General features: G+C 39.1%; 1 protein-coding gene across 1 annotated transcript; it reads right to left on the bottom strand.

Annotated features, from left to right (window-relative positions):
- Window positions 1–74: 74 nt before the first annotated feature.
- LOC128025222 (proto-oncogene Wnt-3-like) lies at window positions 75–23,154 on the bottom strand. The gene is made up of 4 exons (XM_052611347.1): window positions 22,799–23,154; window positions 11,854–12,095; window positions 3,673–3,938; window positions 75–1,458 (listed from the first exon to the last, which is right to left on the bottom strand). The coding sequence occupies exons 1-4, from the start codon at window positions 22,876–22,878 to the stop codon at window positions 979–981; spliced, it is 1,068 nt and encodes a 355-aa protein (XP_052467307.1). The 5' UTR covers window positions 22,879–23,154; the 3' UTR covers window positions 75–978.
- Between the last annotated feature and the right edge of the window lie 433 nt (window positions 23,155–23,587).

Below are 23,587 nucleotides of genomic sequence, written 5' to 3'. Positions count from 1 at the left end.
TCCTTCAGCTCACTTGTTCTCCTTCCTCTATGCAAACTTCTCATCAGGGAAGTGTTGAAACGGAGCCTTCACAGTCATGTACGAGGATCTTTATCAAAAAGAATATGTTAAAAAATCATCTTAATCTCTAGAATTAGTATACTCATTAGTAGTTTTGTAAGTGCAAATTTTTACTGGTTGGGTGCGCATGAGCCCAGTGTGTATCGTCGCATTCTGCTGTCATGCATTTCACCAGCTGTCCTGCACTCATCCAGGAGAGTTACCGATGGCTTTGCATTTACATTTTCTGCGAAGAAAACAAAACCTTTTGTAATTGGGAAGGTACCTATGATGCCTTTACCTGTTTGTACTGCATTCTACGCTAATATATCAATTGCATCCCTCCAAACTGCTGTATAAAGCAAATTAGCAGAGTTTTTACGTAGCTAACAGCAATACGTTCCAAGATTTTAACATATATGATTATAGGGAATATGGTAGGAGTGTCCTTGGATTGGGAAACTTTGGGAGATCATGAGGGAAAACATGGGCATTACATTGGATTCAGTAGTATAGCAGGGCATATTTCGAGACCCAGCGTTCAGTAGTTAACCGAGAACTTTTCATCATCCTCTCCCCCCTTTTGTTGTTCTTTAATGCATGCTTAGTGTCATTGGTTGTATTTTCACATATCCTGTTTCGGCTCCTGTGCAGTAGGCCGAGATGATCAGAGAGATGGTGTTACGGGAGACTGAATGAAAACAAGGAATTGTTTTCTTTTGCAGAAATATTGCGTGCCACAATAAAAGAGCAAGAGGAATGGCAGTAGTAACTATGATGCTCACGATGGGCATCTTTTGGGGCGTGTAGATCAAAAAGGGCACATTAGTAAAGGGTTCTACCACAGAAGTGCCATTATCTTATGCATGTTCTCAGTCTCTGCCTCTCTTTCTCTTTCTTTCCATCCTTTAATGTCCACCGATCCTTTTCTTCCCGCACTTATTTACATGTGTGCACGTCGTAGACCCTGACGCACTCCTGGCAGCTGACGTAGCAACACCAGTGGAAGATGCAGTGGCATTTCTCCTTGCGCTTTTCTGTCCGCGTGTTATGGCCACGGCCACAGCATAACAAGTCGCAGCCCTCGATGCCGTGCGACGACACGTTGCAGATGCGGTCACGGGTGCCAAAAGAGCCCGTCTCTGGGTTCGGCTCACAGAAGTTGGGCGATCCCTCGTAGTACACCAGGTCTCGTTCTGTGGGGTGCTTGAAGAAGGTGTATTTGGCCCGTAGTGTTTCCACCCAGCCTCTGGACTCCCGGTGTTTCTCCACCGCCATCTCAGAAGCACTGTCGTACTTGTCTTTCAGGTAGTCCCCCAACAGCCTGAAGTCAGGCTGAGCCCACCAACAGGTCTTGACTTCGCAGCTACCTGACAATCCATGGCACTTACAGCGCAGGTGCATGTTTTCCAGGATGGTCTGAAACAGAGAAAACATTGGGAATTGGTACCAGTTTGCTGTTATCTATCAAGGACCATTTAAAATGATTGTGATTTAGCCACTTAAAATCCCAGTTGCATTTCTTCCTTTTTCTCGGCCAGCTGCTTTTCTTTTATCAATTTACTAACAGTAAGCAAATTTTGTGTGAAATGTTGCTTACTTCCTGTTTGAAGAACTACAGAACAAAAACAGTATCCCAATTGCAGTCATGCTGCATATCATTCTAAATATAATCGCTCATATTATCTGCTATATTCAACTTCTGGATTTATTGCCTAAATATTGCCTGTGTTGTCTAAAGCAGATTTAAAATTCAGGATCTACATCACGACTCCAACAACCTGGACCGCAACTTCTTCTGCATGCTCTCAGGCCACAGGAGTTGTTCAGGTGCTGAGCGTGCAGACAGGCCCTTGCATTTCTCGGCTAATTCTCTTCTGAAGACCTGCTTAATGGAGCTTGCCACAGGCACTATATGTCTTTGTTTTGGTTTGTTTACCTTAATTCACTTTCTATATTTAGCTTCAGAATTCCCCAGCTGCGGCGGAAGGCAGGTGTTTGCAGGTGCCTCGGGGTCTAGTTGGGACCGCTGACGTCATGTCCCAAACTCTTTGGGCCCTGGGAGGGTCCCTCAGGCTGTGTCGAAACAATGGAGTAGGCGAGGGCCCTGCCAGGGCCGACTGTCTCAGTGCCTGCTCCTGTGGTCCCTCACTGATCAAAGCGGCGTTCTGTTGCAGTGTGGTCTCGCCTTTTGCCCCTTAAGCACCTTTAGCGCAAAGACTCCAATTCTGAGTCATGACAGCAGCAGTGACGGGCTAAACCCTGAACGCCAGTGTTATTCTTCACTCCCTGCCTTCTGCAAACCACCAACTGAGTGTCACGGATTCAGTACAGATGCAACTTATGAGAGGCATGAAAGGATAAGAGAGGTAATTACCCGGTAATTTCTCATGAAAATAGCAGTTTTAAAGTTGAAAGTCTCTTGGAAAAGGGATCAGGAGATATTTGACAGATGTGCGGTGCATTAACACCTTTGTGAACTGTAGGGTAGGTCCCACCCAGGAGCGGCACAAGTACAGCTTTGTTCTTTGTTTGGTTATCATGAACCTGCTGGCTTAAAGGTGAAGTGTGTTATTTCTGTGGTGCTACTGGAATCACAATCTCTTTTAATGGCACAGTTAAAAACAACATTTTGCTCAGCCAATCGTGTGAATTTGGGGTGGAACTAACTGTTTGGCCCAGCAATGACAAATGGAGTATTTGAAAGCAGCAATTATTTTGCATTTCTGTTTGGTATTGTGTGCAAATTACACACTTCACCTAAAGTGATTTCCCAGATATGGTGTGATTTCTCAGCTTTTCTCTTTTCACGTAACATATGTCTCCCTTCGGCATGTAAAGAGTGGACACAATATTAAGTTTCAAAACTGTGACAATCATATCCATTTGTGCTAAGTAGGGGGAGATATAAGGATACTTAAATAAAGAAATACACAATAAGGCTTTAAGTATGTAGAGAACAAAATGTCATGCCTTGGAATTAATTGGGGTCAAAAGTTGTGTATAAGAATGTGTCCACTACAAGGTAGAAGAAGAAGTCTCTTATGTTCTCCAAGGGTGCATTTTGTTCAAAAACACAATTGCATTTGTTGCAAAAAATTGGAATTGCAAAAAAAAAAAAAAAAAAAAAAAAAAAAAACTAATATTTTGAAACATGAGGATATTTTCAAATAAGTATTCAATTTTGATATATTTTTAATTTAATTTAATTTAATGTAAATTAATTTAATTCCTATGATTGCAAAGCATAAATATTACAGACTTCAGTGTCACATGATCTTTCAGAAATCATTCTAATATGTGAATTTGCTGCTCAAGAGACCTTTCTTCTTTTATCAATGTTTTTGAATTTTTGAAGTAAGAAATTTCTTTCAGGACTTGATGAATAAACAGTTTAAAAGAACAGCATTTATCAGAAATATAATTATTTTGTATTGTTATAAATATCGTTAGTGTAAATTTTGATTGAAGTTAATACATCCTTGCTAAATCAAAGTATTAATATATATATATGAATCTTACCCCAAATCTTTGATTGTAGTGTACATACAGAATTGTTCATATAAAATAGCATAGAATATTTTCCAGCAACATTATATTTGAAATCGGTTAGAAAGATCATGAGTCTCTTACCATCCGTCCTGCCTCATTGTTGTGTCTGTTCATTGCACTCCGAGCATCTGGTCGGTTCTCACGAGCATCTGCAAACTCTCGAGACACCAAAACCCCAAACTCTGCATCCTCACTGCAGCCACCCCACTTCCATCCCTCTCCCGGCGGGCCTTTATGATGGGAGTCACAGCCGCACATTGTGGAGGTCCCATCTGCACATGAACGGGTCACTGCAAACGCCACTCCAGCTGACGCGATCGCATGGACAAATGCAGACTCTCTTGTGGCTAAAGAGAAGAAAGAGATTTTTCTTTTTAAAATGACATTTGAGTAAACATTTCTTCATGTTATGGTTATAAGTTTTCCTTGCTCTGACAGACACATGTCCTTCTCCGAAAACTAGAGGTACTTAGTTATGTTGCCTTTCAAAGGGATAGTCTACTTTTCTTCTGTGGAACATAGACATTATATTTTGAGAAAAGGGTTTTTACAAGTGTTTTACCTGTATTTTAAGTGACACCTTGAATTGTTTTGTATTTTATAGTTAAAAGAAATGTCTGTGAATTTAACAGATAATGTCCTAGTAGAGATTTAACTCTAAAAAAATGTTTTATTTTGTTTTCTTACAGTGGAAGTCATACAAGTGTGGAACAACATGAGAGTCAGTAAATGATGACAGAATTTAAACCTTTGGGTGAAAAACAGCATAGTGTGTATTATTATTGGAGAAGGCAGTCCCAGAATGCACTGCAATTAAAAAAAAATAATAATAATATTGCGGACAAGTTGTGAGAATTATTTATTCTAAATAGGCATTTCATGTAATACCAAAAAGTATAAATAAAAGTAGTTAATAATTACTAAAAATAGATTATTTTACCCAATGATTTTGAGTGCACTATATATTTCTGTTTGTTGCAGCATTGCTAACTCTTCTGCTTCTGTTCTGTATCTAGAGACATTTCTGGTACCATGACAGTTAGGATGCTGCCTAGTTATGAAGTCCATGTATTTAGACAGTTCTGTTTGTAAAAGGTTTGAAGGAGATCCCTGTCTCTTTAACTGTGACCCTCCCAAGAGTCTCTCATCTATCTGTGCTGTGACTTCAGGGCATGGATCTTTTTCTGTGATGAGTTCTGGAATATTCTGATGAAGTGTTTGAGTGCTGCTCTGTAAACGTCTCTGACAGCACCGGGACGATTGTCGAGCATGTCACTTGTGGCTAATGCAGCCGGAGATTTCACTGACCCTGTGTCGTCTCAAAGGTGTGCTGGTTTCTCTATGGATAATTTTTCGGGAGCCTACTCCCGTCCCCATTCTCCCGCCCGTCCAAGCCCCGCGGGCACATGTGTGAAAGCCAGCAATAAGTCTGCGTGTTTGGTTTCTGAAGGCATGTTCTGAGAGATGGAGTTATGCCCAGTTTGAATGCAACAGCTTATTATGTAACCAGACACCATCGTTTTACAATCGCAGCACACTTACTGTGGCTCACCAGTTCTCTTGGTCCCTACAGGAAAAACTGTTACCCAACCACCCCATATGACTATATCACCCCAAACATTTAAGTGCCCCTAATGTCAGTGTTTCTCAAACCGAGTTTGTCAGGGATCCGCAAGGCCTATAACGGTGTAAGGTTATCTAAAGGAGCGCTCACACACATGGAATATGCTGGTGTATTGTGGGTAATGTCTGACCATAATGTTGTGTTTAGATGATCGATGTCATGATAACATGTTATCATTCCAGTACAATAATTTTGTAATTCTGTCCATAGCATTCTTTTCTAAATGTCTCCCTGAGCTAAATCTTAGATGTATTTTGATGTTTCAGCTGTTTTTGCTCATGCAGTAAAAGTCAATGGGGTTTGAAATATCATTAGACAACTAATTGTGGGTTTAGGGGTGAACTATCTCTTTAAATTTCATAATACACTGAAACAAGCTCAGTGAAAAATAAATGCATAATGGGGGATAACGCAAGAAAATAAGGTTTATTAGGAATGCCATTCAATACAAGAATTTAGCAATAAAAGAGTATTTGTTTAATTTACCGTTTTTGTGTGCGGTGTGTTTTAATGCTGGTTGGTGTATTTTGCCCAGTGTTGGGAAGGTTACTTTGGAAATGTAATAGGTTACAGATTACAAGTTACCCTGTTTAAAATGTAATAGTAGTGTAACTTTTTCAATTACTTTATTAAAGTAATGTAACTAATTACTTTTGAGTACTTTTTGATTACTTTTCTAAATTTGTGAACATTATAATAAATAAAAGCATATATATCAACTCAAATACAGTTATCTAATAAGCATGTGTCATATGCTGTTTAATAAACTCCTGAAACATTGGTGTTTTTTTTTTTTTTTTTTTTAAACTGCTGTCTCTTTATGTATGATATGATGATAGTTTTCTCAAAATAAGTAAAATGCATGAAGTGACAGAGCAGTTCTAGAAATTATGTGTATGTGCTCGTGTACTCATATATTGAGACGGCAGAGGTTGAAAACACTGCGAGCTTCAGTAGGCCTATGTGTAGTAAATGAAACTGCATGTCTTTGCCATTAATTTACAGGAGGGGCAGACTGGGAAAAAAAATCAGAATGGAAAATTCAAACTCATACAAACAAATTCATGGACAATACTATTTTTTGTATGGACCTGGCATAAAAAAGGTTTAAATCTTTAATATGGGGACATGTCAAATAATTAAAAGTTCTCTCCTGAACGGCACCTTCACTTCCATTTTTCTCTTCAGTCTCATTATTTTGCCCCGTTATCCATCTTAATACTCAAGATTGAACAAAACTGTACTTTACAATACAATACTCTACAATACTACAATATATTTATAGAAAAATCCTAATACTGTACACGAGTCATGTTTTTCAAAAGTCAAATTTACCATGCTTTTATTAGCCTATATAAAAGTACAATAATCTTGTATGGTTTTTTGTTTTGCAAATGGATTCGTATTTATTTTTAAATTAATTAATTTGTAAAATAATTTAACATTTTTGGTTACCACAGTTAAACAATAGTAACCATTTTCACTGGATTTATAGTAAAATAATAAAATGTTAATTTTCGCAAGGGTTGTGTCAAAAAAGCATCTTTACAGATGAAACTGACCTGAAACCCTGAACAGTAGTTCTGCTTCTCTGTTCCAGCTGTGCGCTTCCACAGTCCACTCTTTTATCTCTCTTTCGCATTGATTACTCGGAGTCTGATCCAAACCGTTTGGCGGAGGCGCGGAGAGCGCGCGAGTCACGACTAACAGATTTATTAGAGATTTAATTATCAAATGGCGGATTCGCAAATGATCGATTTAGTACATTCGGCAGGCAATTATACAATAATGATATTAAAATATTGGGACAAGTTGAGGAAGACTGAGGAAGCTGGCAGGCCACCGGGAATTGCCCCGGTTCTCCCGGTGTCCAGTCCGCGCGTGATTTCAACTGACACGCAGAACGTGCAGGAGTCATATATTGCATTTTGGGGGCTTGATATTCACAGACACCAGTCCATGTCATGTTTTGATTCAAGTGTACTGACCTACTTTTGATTTAGTCATCCAAAATGTGGCATATTCCGTCCGCGTTAGGCATTCCATTTTTCTGACTGGATTCTACGAACCAGACTGTGTTTCCGCATCCCGGAAATTATTAGGGCGTATGTCTCAGAATAGTCAGTGCAATTTGGGAAAGAAATCAGTTAAATCTGTATGTGGATGTGTGTAAATATTCAAATGTAATCCCCTTTGTAATCGTTAAAAAATTCATAAGTAACTGTAATTTAATTACTCATTTTTTCTTAGTGACTGTAACTAATTACAGTTACATTAATTTTGTAATTAAATTACGTAACGCCGTTACATGTAACTAGTTACTCCCCAACACTGATTTTGCCCTTAGGCAGAGATGTATAAAGTACTAGAGAACCATACTTGAGTAAAAGTACAAGTGCTCTATCAAAAAAGTGACTTGAGTAGAAGTAGAAGTGCTCTTTAAGCACCACACTTAAGTAGAAGTACTAAAGTATTCAACATTTTTTGTACTTAAGTATTGCAAGTAGTCTATTTTAAAATTTACTACTCAAGTACTGAAAGTAAAAGTAGAAGTATTGTGTTATGTAGCTATTAAAGAAAATAGTCAAAAGTTTGAACATATTGTTTTTACTATTTCAAATGATTAACCTAAAGGACAATCACAATTCCTTTGACTGTAACTTCTTGTAAACAAAAAACAGTAGGGTCAGTTAGCCCAATTTGCAAAATGATGTCATTAATAACTTACCCTCATGTTGTTTCAAACCCGTAAGACATCAGAGGGTCATTTAGAATTTTTTGAAGCATCGAAAATACATTTTGGTCAAAAGATAGCAAAAACTACGAATTTATTCAGCATTGTCTTGTCTTCCGTGTCAGTTGTAAGACAGTTAAAAACAAAGCAGTTTGTGATATCTGGTTCGCGAACGAATCATTCGATGTAACCGGATCTTTTTGAACCAGTTCACCAAATCGAACTGAATTCGCGTCTCCAATACGCATTAATCCACAGATGAATTAAGCTGTTAACTTGTTTAATGTGTCTGACACTCCCTCTGAGTTCAAACAAACCAATATCCCAGAGTAATTCATTGACTCAAACAGTACACTGCGAACTGCTGTGAAGAAAGAACTGAAGATGAACACCGAGCCGAGCCAGATAATGACTCGTTCACGAGTCAAGAACCGTTTCTGTCAGACGCGTCCGATTTGTGAACCGAGGAGCTGATGATACTGCGCATGTGTGATTTAGCGTGAAGCAAACCGAAACACAGAGCGTCTGAACCGAACTGATTCTTTTGGTGATTGATTCTGAACTGATTCTGTGTTAATGTTATGAGCCCATGTGCAGTCAACGCCAATGACGCCATTGCATCGAGCGCAAAAGAATCGGTGAACTGTTTTCTTCAACTGGTTTATTGAATCGAACTGTCAGAAAGAACTAACGTTACTGGTCATCCGAAAACCGATGCAACCGGTTCTTGACTCGTGAACGAGTCATTATCTGGCTCGGCTCGGTGTTCATTTCTCTATTCACAGCAGTTCAGTCAGCACGCGCAGTCTCGCTTGATTCGCTCAATGATGTGCCAGCTTCATCAAACCTGCCATCTACAGTTCTGGCAGTGGTTTGTAATGGAATGATTCGTAACATTATTATAATTGTAACGAGTAACGATGCAGCACATAAAAAAAATATCGGAGTAAAAGTATTAAACTCAGCGAAAATATGTACCGAAGTAAAAGTGGAAGTAGGAGAAAAAAATAATACTCCAGTAAAGTACAGATACCGCCTTTTAGTACTTAAGTACAGTAGTGAAGTAGTTCTACTTCGTTACTATACATCTCTGCCCTTAGGTTAGCAACATGCTAATGGCAAACTGTTGAAATGCGAGTCAAGCTGTAGTGCACTTAATTGTAGCAGTAGAAATTTCATTTTCAGTTGATTATTATTACATTCCACGACTGTTAGGATGCTTTCTTAAAAAAAGAGTTGCCTATGTAGGCACTATGCTTTGGAATTCTGACCTACAAACCACAACTGTCGAAACTAACAATCAAAATAGTTTTTTTTTTTTTTGTAAATGTTTACTAGACTTGAAGACATCTACTGTGTCTGAATATGTCTACTTACCTTCTATATAGTAGGCATTAAAACATATGTGAAATGAGTAATATTTCTGAATTCAAAATATTCATTAAACAATTTGAGTAAAGTATATAAATAACTTACTACTTTAACAGATTCTGAAGTGCACATCCAATGGAATGGCAGTGAAGCTACGCAACTTGATTCACAAGTCACAATACAAAGTCTGGATTTCATTCATACTACACGTTCATACAATATAGAACATACATTTTTAACACTTGCAGACCTCATTCTTTATCCTCAGTATCAGTTTTCAAACTCAACAACTGTATATATGTTAGTGTATTTAGCATTTAGCAGATATCCACATTTAAACTTTCAGTCTTTCTCTTTCTGGAAAATAGTGATGACTCATTCTGCACTACACAGATTTTTGTCCAGTCAGATGCTTTTTAGAATCAGAATGTCATTCCTACCATCTATAATCCGACTAATTAGCAAGTAGCAAATTATGGTTCATGAGTGTGACGTAACTAAAGCCGTATGCTATTGAGGCTAATCCCTTTGAATATGTCCCTCTCAAACTTCCTGTTTCGACAGGAAATGCACAAACACTAGAGCAAAAGCTGTGTTTGACAAGCGTTTCAAAGGGTCTTTAAGACATTATGGACATTTGTTGCCGTCTAGCTGTTTCTCATGAATTTGCAGACTCATCTCACCCCTGGTATTCTTGTTTTATTCTTGCAGGAAGTTCATGTCCGCACAGATAGACAAACAGTCCTTTTTAATAAAGGTTGTGTTTGGGCGCGCACCTCTCTGGGTTTGCGGCCAGAAGGAGGCCCAGTTAGTTCTGGCAGGCCCAGCTGGGTTCACCACAACAGAGAACTGTGAGCTCTGGGCCCCAGGAGCCCTGGCCAAGGGCCAAGAAGAGCGCAGCTCCCGCTACCTGCTGGGTCCATGAATCCGCCTTTGTATCTGTGTTGTCACACCGTATTACCCACACAAAAGGGCCCAGCACCCCGCACCCCATAGCCCAGTTCAGCGCTGCCCAGAGCAGGGGCTGGCATTCCTAAACAGAGCACCCCCACCCTCCACCTCCTATGACACACATATACAAAACACACATACATCTCATACCAGCCAATATGCCAAAATATTCCTAAGTGTTTAAAAAAAATCCAATCAGGGTCCACCAGCCCAATCCGAATGCAAGCAGAGAACCTTCTTCCTTATCTTCACCTCGTACTCTCCGTCTCCTTCATCGTCTCCTCATCCCCCTCTTGAGTTCCCCAAGCCTTCCACCTCTCTTCCTTCATGATGGGGAAGGATGGGAGATTCCCTTTCAGCCTGCTTTCATGACACAGTCAAAAGGGCGTGTGAATGTGGCGTCCGTGGGAGCCGGGCGGTAAGAGGCACACAGGGATGGCTCATTCTGGCCTTCATGCACAGTAGGGGTCGAAGTGAACCCTCTAGCCCTTTTCTATTCCTTGTAATCTCATTTGGCCTCCCTTCTCTTTTCTCTCTCGGTCTACCCCTCACTCACTGCCTGTTTCTGCCCAGGTCCTGCAATGCGGCTAACTCCTTTAGCATCTTATCCATCCAGCATGTACGTCCCAGTTTGTGTACTGCTTATAAGCGGATGATCCACTTATTTAACTTAACATCTGACTCCAATGCTGTATGACAAAATTACCTTCTAAAACTCATACACTAGATCAGGGGTGCCCAAACTCGGTCCTGGAGGAGCTGTGTCCTGCAAAATTTTGCTCCAACCCCAATTAGACACACCTGAATCGACTAATCAAGCTCTTACTAGTCATACTAGAAACTTCCCACCAGGTGTTCTGAGGCAAGTTAGCTAAAATCTGCAGGACACTGGCCCTCCAGGACTGAGTTTGGGCACCCCTGCACTAGATGGTAGAGTACATAGTGCACAGAAAAAGTACATTAGAAACACACAACCAATGTTCTGTCACATCCTTTATTTGAGAAATAAAGTTAAGTTGTTCTTGTAGCCTTCACCTTAAACATTCACATCTAGAGTATACGAAAATGTATGGACACCCCAACAAATGTACCTTCAATCAAATCAAATCAATTTGGCTGATTGTTATAAAAAAACTGAATGTTACACATTCTGACTAGATGGTTCCTTGTGGTTTTGTTTTATTGTCTGTGCTGTTATACAGTAGATTGCACTATTATATTAATGCTGCGGATATCGCAAATTCATCTCATATGTGTAAGATCTGTTTGAGTAATAAATTATCCCACTGAAGTGGTTCAGTTTAAAGCATGCAACTATTTTAGCTAAAGTGGAGTAATCCCCAATATACTACGATTACATTCTTTGAAACATTTTTCTAAAAACATTACATATATCTTGCTTACTTACTTACTTACTTCTCATCATATTTTTCACAACAGTATCTCCATGCTGTGTTTTTTAATTTTTTTTAATACACTAACACATAGACTAAAAGCAAAATGTATAGAATGGAATTATTTTCTGTAATTGCAATTTAAATACTATACAATTTGTAGACTGGTGCGTGTTATTAACCCATACCTTTATCAAGTACTGGTCCAAATATTGCTAGATTGTCCTTGATAGTGGTGCAGTTCCACCTGCGGCCTCGGAACTGGTGCTGACACTCCTGGATTCCCAATTTAACCCCCTCCGCTACACTGGGCATGATCTCAATGTAATTGCGGCAAAAGCGCAGTTGTTTTGGCACCAAACCAGGTATGGAGCCACACAGGATGGGCTGGGAGCCTAGGGATGAGTACTGCTGCCCAAGGGCCAGGGACCTGAAACACAAATGTGAAGATTAAAGCCAACTCTGGGCACACCTGACATATAAGGCTACGTTCACACATCAACGATGTAGTCAAAAATGGCAAAGTTTTTCCCTTGCATTTTTAAAATGTTTGTGATATAGACGACAACATTTTCAAAACAATTCCAGTAGGCTAGTTGGTCGCTGTCACCTAGTTATATAAAGAGTTTCAAGACAGCAAAAGGGTTTAGTAGACAAAATTATTGGGAGAAGTCAGAAGTTTCACCAGAAGATCGGGTTATGATAGTTTGATTAAGAATCACAAGGTTGAAAAAAATGAATAAATGTAAAAAAAAAAAGATAGAAAGAAACAAACAAAAAAACACAGTTTTACAATAAGACCAATAAAATGCATTTTAAAAAAACAGATGGTGAATTTTCATATGATACTGACTTTAAGGGGGTTTCCCGACATCTCTTCTATGAATTCTATAAAGGGAATTCTCCATAAAAGCATCTCTGCACTGCCATATATATATAGATAGATAGATAGATATACCTGTGAATTCAATAAGCTGCCCTGAGTGTGCAAAGACAGTATTGCATGCTTTCATGATGAGATCTGCTGCCTGACAGCGCTGACATAGATGCTGTCTTGTGGGCCAGAGGTTTACCTAGTTCCTCCTTCGGGCCAGTGGAGGATCACACATTTTAGAGATCAGCCACTCACGATGACCTCAGGCCCCCCGCGGGGTGCAACCCTATCACAGCGCCGGTCTCTCTGACAGATGAGTGTCCTACTGCACCCCTCACACACAAAAGCACCAGCATTGAAGTCAGAAGAGAAAAATCCCCCTCAGAGGCTTCTCGGCTTCTCTTTTACTCTCCTCCCTCGCTCCAGTCGCACATTCTCTCTGTTTGATGTCGTGTGAAATCATGAACACAGAGCTGGGAGATGTTAACAGGCTGCCAGGTATCAGAGGAGGTGTGAGAGGTGAGTCTTTGTATCAGAGGAGCCAAGAGTCTTATGTGGAGATTACTAGTGCGTCTCGCTGCCTTTGATGCATCATAAGGGTGCGTCACGGCACTGTCAGCTTTGTCAGGGAGTTGACGTCATAACACGGTGAGCGTGATTTCACCAAGTACAACATGTTCCTGGATCAAGATCCTTGTTGATCCTGGAACAACATTTCAATCAACCAATCAGAATTGAGATATAACTTTTCAGGGAATATCTGTTTTAGGTTTACGATCAGGGTTAGGTGCGTCTACACTCTTGTTAATCAGCTATCATTTCCCACTGATTTTATGAATAAATTATGGGTAGGGTTAGGTTTGGGGGTAGGGATTGGGTTAAGTCTATATTGTTGGACATAAATGTTGATCCAGCATCATCAAAAGATGTTGATCCAGGAACATGTCTTGCTTGGTAAGATCTCGGCGACCGTCATAACTCTGATGTTTGTGTCCGTTCCGTTTGGAGGTGAAAGTGGATGCGTTCAAACGACTGACACAGTACATGTCTCTCCATTATATAATATTTAATTCTAAAGGCCCTCTAATATCTACACAATATTTGAAGGATCCACAAATTAACTCTGGTATTTCTGTTGTAGAATAACAGCATTATTTGCCACTTCAAAAACTGGCAGTGCAAAACATTAAATTAATTAAAGAAGATTCTAGATTCTCAGATTCTGCATGTTTTATAATATAAACAGTAGTTATTGGGGGAGGGGGGTGGCTCATAAAACATTCATAAAATGCACGTACAATCACATTTGATCCTAAATTTCACATCAGTGTTAAAAGAGAGGAACAAACTTTTTTATGCATTCGCCAGCTGAAGAGCATGTGTACAAAGTTTTGTGTGCAAATAACAGTGATTAAAATAACCCAACATTGTTTATTAAAATGTAAAAATAAATAGACTATTTATTTATATGCTATTTATATACTTTGCTGAAATAGATTCATTAATAATATATGACTTCCTGAAAAAAATAAAAGTGTACATACAGAATACATACATAAAGAGATATACCTGTGGACATTCTGTTGATGCACTAGTTCACATTGCACTTCAATATAAGATGACTTACAATTTATAAAGTGGGATGCATTTAGGGAAATCTTTTGTGCGTATGAATGTTTTACTAAATGTTGTAGGAACATTTCAGAAATTTTTGTCCTTTTACATTTAGTGTCATTATAACCATGTCTTTATATGACCATGTCTTCGGAAGATTCCTTCTTCTTTTTTTTTTTTAATCTTCGTGTGTGTGTGTGTGTGTTTTATTTAGGAATTCAATTTAGTGTTAATTGATTGTGAACCACTGTCTTGAAGGGATAATTCAACCAACAAAGAAAATGCATGACTTTGGTTCATTCGGGACATTAAAACTTTTTTGTTCACAAAGTAACACTTTATAATATGGTTCTAATTGTTACTATATTTATTTAACTAACAATGAGCCACTGATTTGTCACAGCATTTATTAATCTTTATGTTAATTTAAAAAAATTTAACTGTTCAGTGTTAGTTCATGTTAGCTCAGATCCATTAACTAACATTAATAGGTACAACTTTTGATTTGATTTGAATCAACATTAACTAAGATTAATAAATGCTTTATAACTATTTGTCATTGTTTAACAAATGTTAACACATGGAACCTTAAAGTGTTACAGTCCACACAATGAAAGTCATCATTAGGACCCCACTGACTTTCTTTTGTGTCCCACATCAGAAAGTTTTGGAATGACATGACGGTAAATAAATGATGACAGAATTTTTTGGGGTTTGTATTCTCACTTAAAGGAAGAGCAGTGAAACTAGTGCCTGTTTTTCTTTGCCTGTATTTATTACCATAATTCCATCCAAGAAGCCACGGCCACAGTATGACATCTTTTATAGGGTGTCATTCATTTACTCCACCATGTATTATTCCTATCAGTTTGGATTATTATTTTCGAAGTGTCTGACAGAAACCCCGGCCCCTTACATAGGAATTTACTGGAAGTGGAGCCTATTATTCTGCTGTGTTTGCTGAGTGAATAAATGACATAATTACACATCTGCTTGCAGCATAACTGTCCGTTAATCTCTCACCCATGTGGATGATTAGTGTGTTGTGTTGTGTTGAATTGTGGATCAGCCTGTCTCTGCCCTTGACAGTGTCTATGTATGAGGAAGAGGCTCTAATTAGATATGGATGTGTTTTTGATGAATTTAATTGCTAATCGGCTTCCTTTGATACAGACCCGAGCGTGCTTTCATTGCATGCTTCACGTCCTCAGTGATCTGTGCTTTGTTTGCTTGTGATCTGCACCATTGACTCTGAAGTGGACGAGAAGAAGAACACGTCAGTGTTGGGGGATCGCAAACACGTGAATACGCACTAAAACTGTTTCAAGAAGGGTGCGGTGACACAACCGAGTCGGGAATACAAACATTGATGTGAGTTGCTAATTTGTCTGCTAAAAATCTGCTACTGCAAGGAGACACGGTGAAGCTTTAGGGTCTAGCAGGTGCTTGTCTGAGCAGGTTTAGGGCCACCTCTAGCCTTCAGCTAACTTTCCGTGCTGCTGGGTGGGTGGTGACTGCAGTGCTAGAAAATAATGACGCAAGCATTAATGAGCCATCGCAAACCACAGCTACAATGATTATGAAGTGAGGGAATTCCTCTCAACACAAAACAGAGAAATGTTATTTTGCCATTGGCTAAAGAATAAAGGGATACCCACCCAAACATTAAGTCTCTTGAAAACCTCTTTTCAGTATAATGAAAGTGAACGAGGAGCTGTCAATCTGGTCAAAGAAGCGTATAAAAATGGTTTTGGAAATGTAGGCTGTTATTAACACATTCTAAGAAAAGAATGTAAAACAAGGCCCAACGTACTGAAGAAATTTCCATTCCCATTCATTATAGTTGTGTGTAATTTCAATTTTATTTACCAATTTTCTGAATTTCAACTTTCTGTTTCACAGAAGACATACAGAACAGAGTCATTCATGTGTGAAGCGACATGGGTGAGTAAATGATGACATTCATTTGAATTTTTCCGCATGAAATATCCCTTTAAGCTTCTTTTTTGCTCACCCTCCAAATAAAACATCCATAGACAAAACATGTTTTAATGTCCCTCGCCAACTGTTTCAACTCTCATGCATTCACCAGCTTCTCCAGAAAAGTGGGAGATGAGGCACCTGTCTATGACCACGCTGCTGAGTGCTCTGGTTTTGTCAGAAGAAATAAGAAACTCTTTGAACTTGTGAGTTTTTGACATCCGACCCCTGGAGCTCTTAAAGGTTGATGCCTTGTTAAAGCTGTGTTTGAGTTCAGTACAAGGCCACAGCTTTGGCCTGCTACCCCAGGCCCCAGACAGGTCAGCGAACATTCACCACACATTCCTGCCCAGCTTCTTCTTTATTTGAGAGCTGCTTGGAGATACACTGAGGTGCGTTTTAGACCAGAGAACGTAACATTTAGGCCGCTCTTTATCAAGTACTCTCATGTCTCATCACACCTTAATGCTTAGTGTGCTCCCATAATGCATCTATGCCTGTCCAAGCAGCATACGCTCCATCATGACTTTGACTTGGCAGCAAAGAGATTAAAGTCATGGCAAATTTTGGTCAAGATCGACAGCATGCTTGAAGATCTCTGTTTTGTTAGGTATGGATCTCTGCCCTTTCCTCAACTCATGCTTGACATTTTAAGACAGGAAGCAGGAGATAAGAGAATTTTGAAAAATAACACACACCTTTTTGTGTCAAATGTATGGAAAGCATGTGTGCCTTAGGCTGCATGACTGAAGAGAGAGAGAGAGAGAGGAAAGGGATTAGAGAGAGAATCATCTTGTCATAATCAATTCCTCTATTGAATGATGGAACATTTGTGTAATTTAACAAATGTCTCTAATTTAGATGTCAGTAAAATGGTCTACAATTGATTAATTTACAATTTCCCACTGGGCAATACAGTGGGCCATACAGTATATTCTCCATTTTAGAGTCCTGTGGTACATTACAGTATTTATGGAAAGTATCACTTGAATTTTCGGAATCATATTTGGAATTTGATCAAATATTCCAAGTTGTATTCATTTCAGTTTAATTATATGCTGCTTTAATTTTGGTCAGTTGCCTTATTATGACTTGAGCTCATTTTCCACCAACTTAAAATAGCCTTAAAATGGAGAGAGAGAGAGAGAGAGAGAGAGAGAGAGAGAGAGGGAGAGGGAGAGAGAGAGAGAGAGAGAGAGAGAGAGAGAGAGAGAGACGCTTGTTAGCCTGAGGATGGGGCTTTTCCTCAGTCATTCTGTCAGAACAGGAACAAACGCTCCATCATCAAGAGTTCAGGTTTATTCCCGCCACACTTCTGACTGGCATTTTAACTGCTCTGGGCTTATCAGATTTAAAAAAAAAAAAAACGTCAGAATTCTTGATAAATGTTCAAACCTGTTTTCTCTCTCTCAGTTCTTGTTTTTTTCCCCCTAATAACACCCCATGCACCCTTGCTAGTGAGCGAAGTTACACTAGAGTATTCATATTATAATCAGCAATGCACTGCTGGAAATGTGTCATTGATTAATGCATCGTGGGTGTCTGTTTTCTGTGATTTCTTTTGGTTACACTTTATTTTGATAGTCCACTTTAGACATTCTACTAACTATTAGTAACCTTGTAACTACATGTCAACTACATATGAACTAATTATCATTCATTTGCAACTACATGCCTACTAACTCTCAGAGTATTGTTAGGGTAGGTTTAGGGTTAGTGTAAAGGGATAGGTTTAGGGTTAGTATAAGTTGACAGTAAGTTGACAAAGAAAGTGTTAGAAGATATAAAGTAGACAGTCTACTAATACTCTACTAACTGCTAGTTGACATGTATTTGCAAAGTTACTTAGTGTTAGTAAAATGTCTAAAGTAGACAATCGAAATAAAGTGTTACCTTTCTTTTTGTGGGAGATATACCATTGTCTGATATAACAATCTAAATAACTGTAGTTCCAAACTGTGCTGTTTATTTCAGTGGGAGAAATGGTTTTATGAAAACATTATGTTGGCAGAATCAAATACAAGATTCGAATGGTAGCGAGTTAACTAAAGAAGCATAGTGAGAGGACAACAGTTGCAAGAATGTGAAGGTCATTCGGATGAAACGGTAGCTGGTTTCGAACTGGTCCAAGCTGGCTTCCAGACTTCCTGAAGCCAGTTACATCATCTAGTAGCTGGTTAATGACAAGCCTAAACAAGATACCACATGTCTAAATACTACTACCAGCTTAAGCTTGATTTTCCAGCAGGGGAAGGTTTTTTTTGTATTACTATATGTGCAAGTCTCCCAGTGATGTAAAGACAGTATGATAACTTTCTGTTGTTAGCTCAATCCTGAAACTGCTGGCCTGGTGTTGTAGTACGGAAACGACTGTGACGTTACGGCTCTGTGGCTCTGTCTCCAGGAGCTGCTGCCTGTCACTGTTCAACTAGCAGAGCTGTCAGAGAGCTTGGAGTGCACCAGCAGTCCCTACGTAAGTGACCTGACACTTCTGATTAAAGTTGTGATGTATTACACAACTCTCTAAAGCCCTTATAAAGAGAACTGAGATGGACGTAGAAGCTTGGGTTTCACCAGAGCCTAGATGTTTTTCGCAATTCCATTCGGAAGCATGATCAAACGTTAGCCCAATGTCAAAATGTGGTAATTTCAGACCGGGCAGTCTAATGTACTTGTATTGCTATCACAATGTTTAAAAATGTAATACATTTTGTAAATTTTTTTCTAAATCTTAAAAAGACTTTCCTTTAATTAGAGAATTATGCAAATCATTCTTTTCATTCAGATCCGAGAATCCGTTGATCCAATTCACAAGACTGGCCTGAATGAGTCTGAAAATCTCCTTTCTGTTTCATGGAAAGTCATTGGGATGAGTAAATCATAACAGAACTTTCATTTAAAGAAACCTCCTACTTTTTTCTCTCTCACAGACACACACCCGCCATCTGTCACTATTTAATGTGTGTGTGTGTGTGTGTGTGTGTGATAGGATAACTCCAGAGATAACCTCAGGTTGTCTGGATGATCCAGAAAGCAGAGGTGTAGTCTATACCCATTCATCATCGAACCCTGAATCCTAACTGTGCGCTCTTCTTCTTAATCCATCTTATTTAATAAGGCACCTTGTGTGTGTCAGTCAGTGAAAACAGAGGCATACTAAACCTTCCTCTGTGGCCTAACAAACAAATAATAAAAAAAATGAGTGCTTTTGTGGTTAATATGGAGCAGAATTTTGGATCGATGAGATTTCACAGTAGACGGGGCTCACAAGAAGTTAACAAAAACTTTGATTTAATTAGAAGTAAGATGGCTTTTACACTATAAAGATTATTTTTCAAATTTGAGAGTAAAATATATTATTGGAGCATATTTAAAATGATGTACTAATGCTAATTTTTTACTTCAAAATTTCACATTTAATTCAATGTGTTGTTGGCCATTTCTTTGTAATTATTTATCAAATTTACTAGCAATTCCAAAAAGTGTAAACTGTTTTTAAGTAACCACCTAATCCTAACCCATCCCACACAATTGCATTGCAACAATTCAATTGATTGGTTTGCTACGGATACAGAACCAATACATTTGAAAACTAATACTCTTCTGACCAGGCTATCTGTTTCACCCTCCTTTTCCTAAGTGGCCCCCATTATCCCCGAACATCCTTGATCTTTTCAGACTGAATTGCAGCTGGTGGATTTTCTTGCGGCATCATTAAAGCAGTGACACCGGCTGACATGCAGGGGGTTTGGGATGAAGGGTGTATAATGACATTCCTCTCTCGCAGAGATGAGTCAAGTCCCATTGAAGCCAGCAGGGGACCAGAGCAGGTCAGAATGCTTACTGGCCTCCCGATGCCGTCTCCTTCACGCCTGTTCCCTCAAAAAAAAAAGTTTTCCAAATTTTAATTAATTCAGAATTAGAGTTTTATGTTAAGTGTTTGCGTATGTTCCCGTCTGAAAGGAGACTTTCCTTTTGAGAACCAAGAATAAAAGCCTTAAATGTGAGCTACATTGTCTCGACAACATAAAGAGCAGCTTAAAAATCCATATTATGTGTAAACAAATGTAAATGCAACCATCAGTTAGCTTGTTGTTTTTGGTAATTTTACGAGTAAACTATAAAAAATATCTTAAAAAAGGTGGACAAATATTTAGTTCGAATTTCATTATTAATTCAAAGTAATACATTTCAGTAAACTGTGAACCAAAAGTGTATTTGGTTTTGAGTGGTTCTTTTTTCTCCTGTTTCGACGGGTCCTTCGGATCATAAGAGCTACTGAAGTGTTTCCAGGTCAAGCCGTGACTTGATCGTCTGAGGTCAGGCCTCTTCTGAGCTGTAACCGAGCTGAGGTTTTGATAGATAACAGATGAACGGCGCTGGAAACAGCCAGCTGGATCCGAACGGATGGCGGCTTTGCGGTGCTGTTGTGGGAAGAAGCCACAAATACCTTGTTCCTTTCTGTCTGGTATTCGGAGTGACTGCCGATTGTGTCTCAGCTTGCTCGTCATCCATAATGCACGTGAAACTGAACAAAGCTAGACAGGCTGATCGCTTTCAATAGCTCCCCCTGCTTAAGACTGAGCTTAATTAGTTCATCTTGAGAGGATAAAGTCAGATATCAGCGGCCTGGTAAGCTGTTGAAACAGATTAGGGAAGAAATTGGCCTGATTACTGCAGCACTGTTCGTCATAGATTTAAAGTCCATTCAGATGTGAAGGGATTAAAAGGAGAGGATCTACCACAGGGTGGATTTAAATCTCACTATAAGACACAAATGCATTTGAATGACACCGTTACAACGACTGAAAACACAATTATTGCTATTTACATTATACGTTTCTATTATAGCCTTTTTTTATTTTTTTAAATATAAGTCAAGTTGATTCAGTTGCATTATACTAATAGTTATATTATTGATTATTCTAACGGTTTAATTCATATTCTTTCCCTTAAACGAATTTGTTAGGAATAACTGCTATACAAATGTGGGGTTGTGTCATGTAAAATCGTGAATTTGAGATCGAAAGAATTGTAGACATGAAAGCATGATTCATTTTATCACACGCACACACACACACACACAAATCTATCATTTATTACATTTAGCACCACTAGTTTCGAAAGTTTTTGTTTCAATCACTCAGTAAAGATATTGTACCTGCTACATATATAATGTTCTATTAATCTATTCCTGTTCTTTTTTTTTAAAGACTGCAGTTTCACTGATGCCATTCAAGTAAAAGACAAGAAAAATGATGACGCATCTTCTCATGTACCTGCAGCCATGTACGTTTGCATATCGTTTTCTTTCTCATAATTCAGCTCCGTGGCCTTTGTGTGTGTGTACTGTACGTCTGTGAGTGCGACTGCATGTTTGGCAACTCTCGCTTCATAAACGAAACCAGAAGATGCTGGTGGTTTGGAACGAGAGTGCAGCGGGGACCACATGCTAACTGGGACTACTAAAGCACATTAGTTCTGACAAGTATTGTATCATGAGCCAGGGGGGCTTTTGTCGTACGCCTACACAAATATTTTTGCAAAAAGACTCATGTTACTAAAGAACCTTGTGAGGTCAGTGTCATTTTGAGGATGGGGTAATTAGTGGAACTATGACATTATCAGCACTATTCGGAGGTAAATATGATCTCTGCAGAATGTAGCGAAATCTACAGAGCATAAGTGCTTTAACAGGACTAACCTGTCAAATCGGAATGACATCATTTGAAAAATGGAGGAAAAAAAAAAGTATTATGTTATAAATATATACAATGACATGTCATTTATTTGTTTCTGTAATATACAGTATTATATTCGTTCAGTATTGCTAATTATTTAATTCGTTTCTATATTTAAATGGCTCAACTCAACCTGCCAAGAAACAAATGAAAGAAGGATCCTAGTAAATAAAAGGAGTTTACTTTAGTGTACATTTTTTTATGTCATAATGATCTGAAAGGTTTTGCTTTCAAATGATAAAATTGAAAAAGTACAAGTATTAAAGCATGTGTGATATCTTTTTTTACGCAGCCCATTTCAGTATACTTTGTATGGATTCTGCTGGAAAGTGAGCTCTTCTTTGGAAAGTCAGCCAATTTCAGATTAATGTAGTTAATCAGTTTTTTTTAAATCACAGATTCGATTGTAATACACAATGACTTTAGAGAAAAACAAATGATCAAAGCATAGTCAAGTTTAAAGTGTAATGATACTTAAGGTTAAACCCCAATGAATTTATTGAGACCCAAGCCAAGGGACATCCACACTAATGCCTCAATTAACACTCCTAACACGGCTGGAGTGCTGAGGCTATTAGCGAGGAGACAACAATATACCCCATCCTGCAGCCTTAACCTAACCTTATCTCTGACAAACACGCTGCGTCTGTTTCACAACACTCCAACCTTCAAAAACAGCCTCGTTTGAACATTCAAAATAAATGGAGCCGGACGAAACACGGCAGCGAGGAAACAGACAGGCTAGCCCTTTCCATCCCTTCAGTGGCTGAGGTTAAGATTCTTTGGACTGAGCCGAGAAGCTTTTTTCCACGCAGTCAACTGAAAGTGTTCTTTACTGCCCTCTGAAAAATGGTCACTGACCACTATTCTCCCCCAGTGCTACTGGAGAAAGTGATGCAGAAAGTGGGGATTATTGCTACTCACCACCAGATGGGATAGCCTCCAAGCACCCGAGAGCTGGACAACCACATGCACATGAGATATCCAACCAGGTACAAATCCATGAGGTATGTCTTGTGTGGATGGAAACGGTCTATTGATCAGTACATAGAATTCCTCGAGAGAGGCTGAAAGTTGAGTTCCAGCCGGCAAGTCTTAGGGAAAAGATGGATGCTTGAGAGAATTATTAGCAGCTTTGGGGTTTAAATGAAAGCTAAAAAATAAAAACAAAAAATGAAACATCTCCAGGGTTTGCTGCTTCTTTGAGTTGGGTGAGGAACTTGTGTGTGTCCCAGTAGTTAGGAGAGTAAGTGTCTCTTACACACACTCGCACACACGCTCCTACTCGTCCTCTGATTCCCTCCCTCTCACTGAGGTTCTTCCCTAAGGTACATATCTTTTTCTCTCCCCACTTTTTCCCCCCTTAGGATCATCAAGGCCAATATTAGAGAGAGAGTGAGGGGGGGGGGGGGGGGGCGACAAGCGAGGTTTGGAGATGTCAGCTGGCAAGCCAATCACAGAGCATGGCCTTAGGTTACGCAAAAAAAGAAAAGAAAAAAATGATTATTCCTGCCCATCTGTCAATCACGCACCACCCCCTGGTAATGTAGCAAAGACAGAAAGAAACAGAGGGAGAGAAAGAAAGAGAGAGGAGGCTGAGAGGGAATAAGAATGAAAGGGTGTCAGAGTTTGTGAGGGGTGGACCTGTCTTATTAAGGTCTATGTTGTCTGTATTAACATCAAGGAAAACCAGCTGGGTCAGAGTCGGGCCTG

This window comes from Carassius gibelio, chromosome A12 (assembly GCF_023724105.1).
Source record: "Carassius gibelio isolate Cgi1373 ecotype wild population from Czech Republic chromosome A12, carGib1.2-hapl.c, whole genome shotgun sequence".
NCBI lineage: Eukaryota > Metazoa > Chordata > Actinopteri > Cypriniformes > Cyprinidae > Carassius > Carassius gibelio.
The sequence above is the reverse complement of the archived record's forward strand: the minus strand, read 5'-3'. Positions and strand labels throughout refer to the sequence as shown.

Coding starts and splice junctions, on each gene's coding strand:
- LOC128025222 (XM_052611347.1), bottom strand. CDS start 22,878: ATGGATTTGTACCTGGTTGGATATCTCATGTGCATGTGGTTGTCCAGC. Junction 12,096..22,798: donor GGAGGCTATCCCATCTGGTG/GTGAGTAGCAAT, acceptor TTTGTGTTTCAG/GTCCCTGGCCCTTGGGCAGC. Junction 3,939..11,853: donor TGGACCAGTACTTGATAAAG/GTATGGGTTAAT, acceptor TCTTCTCTTTAG/CCACAAGAGAGTCTGCATTT.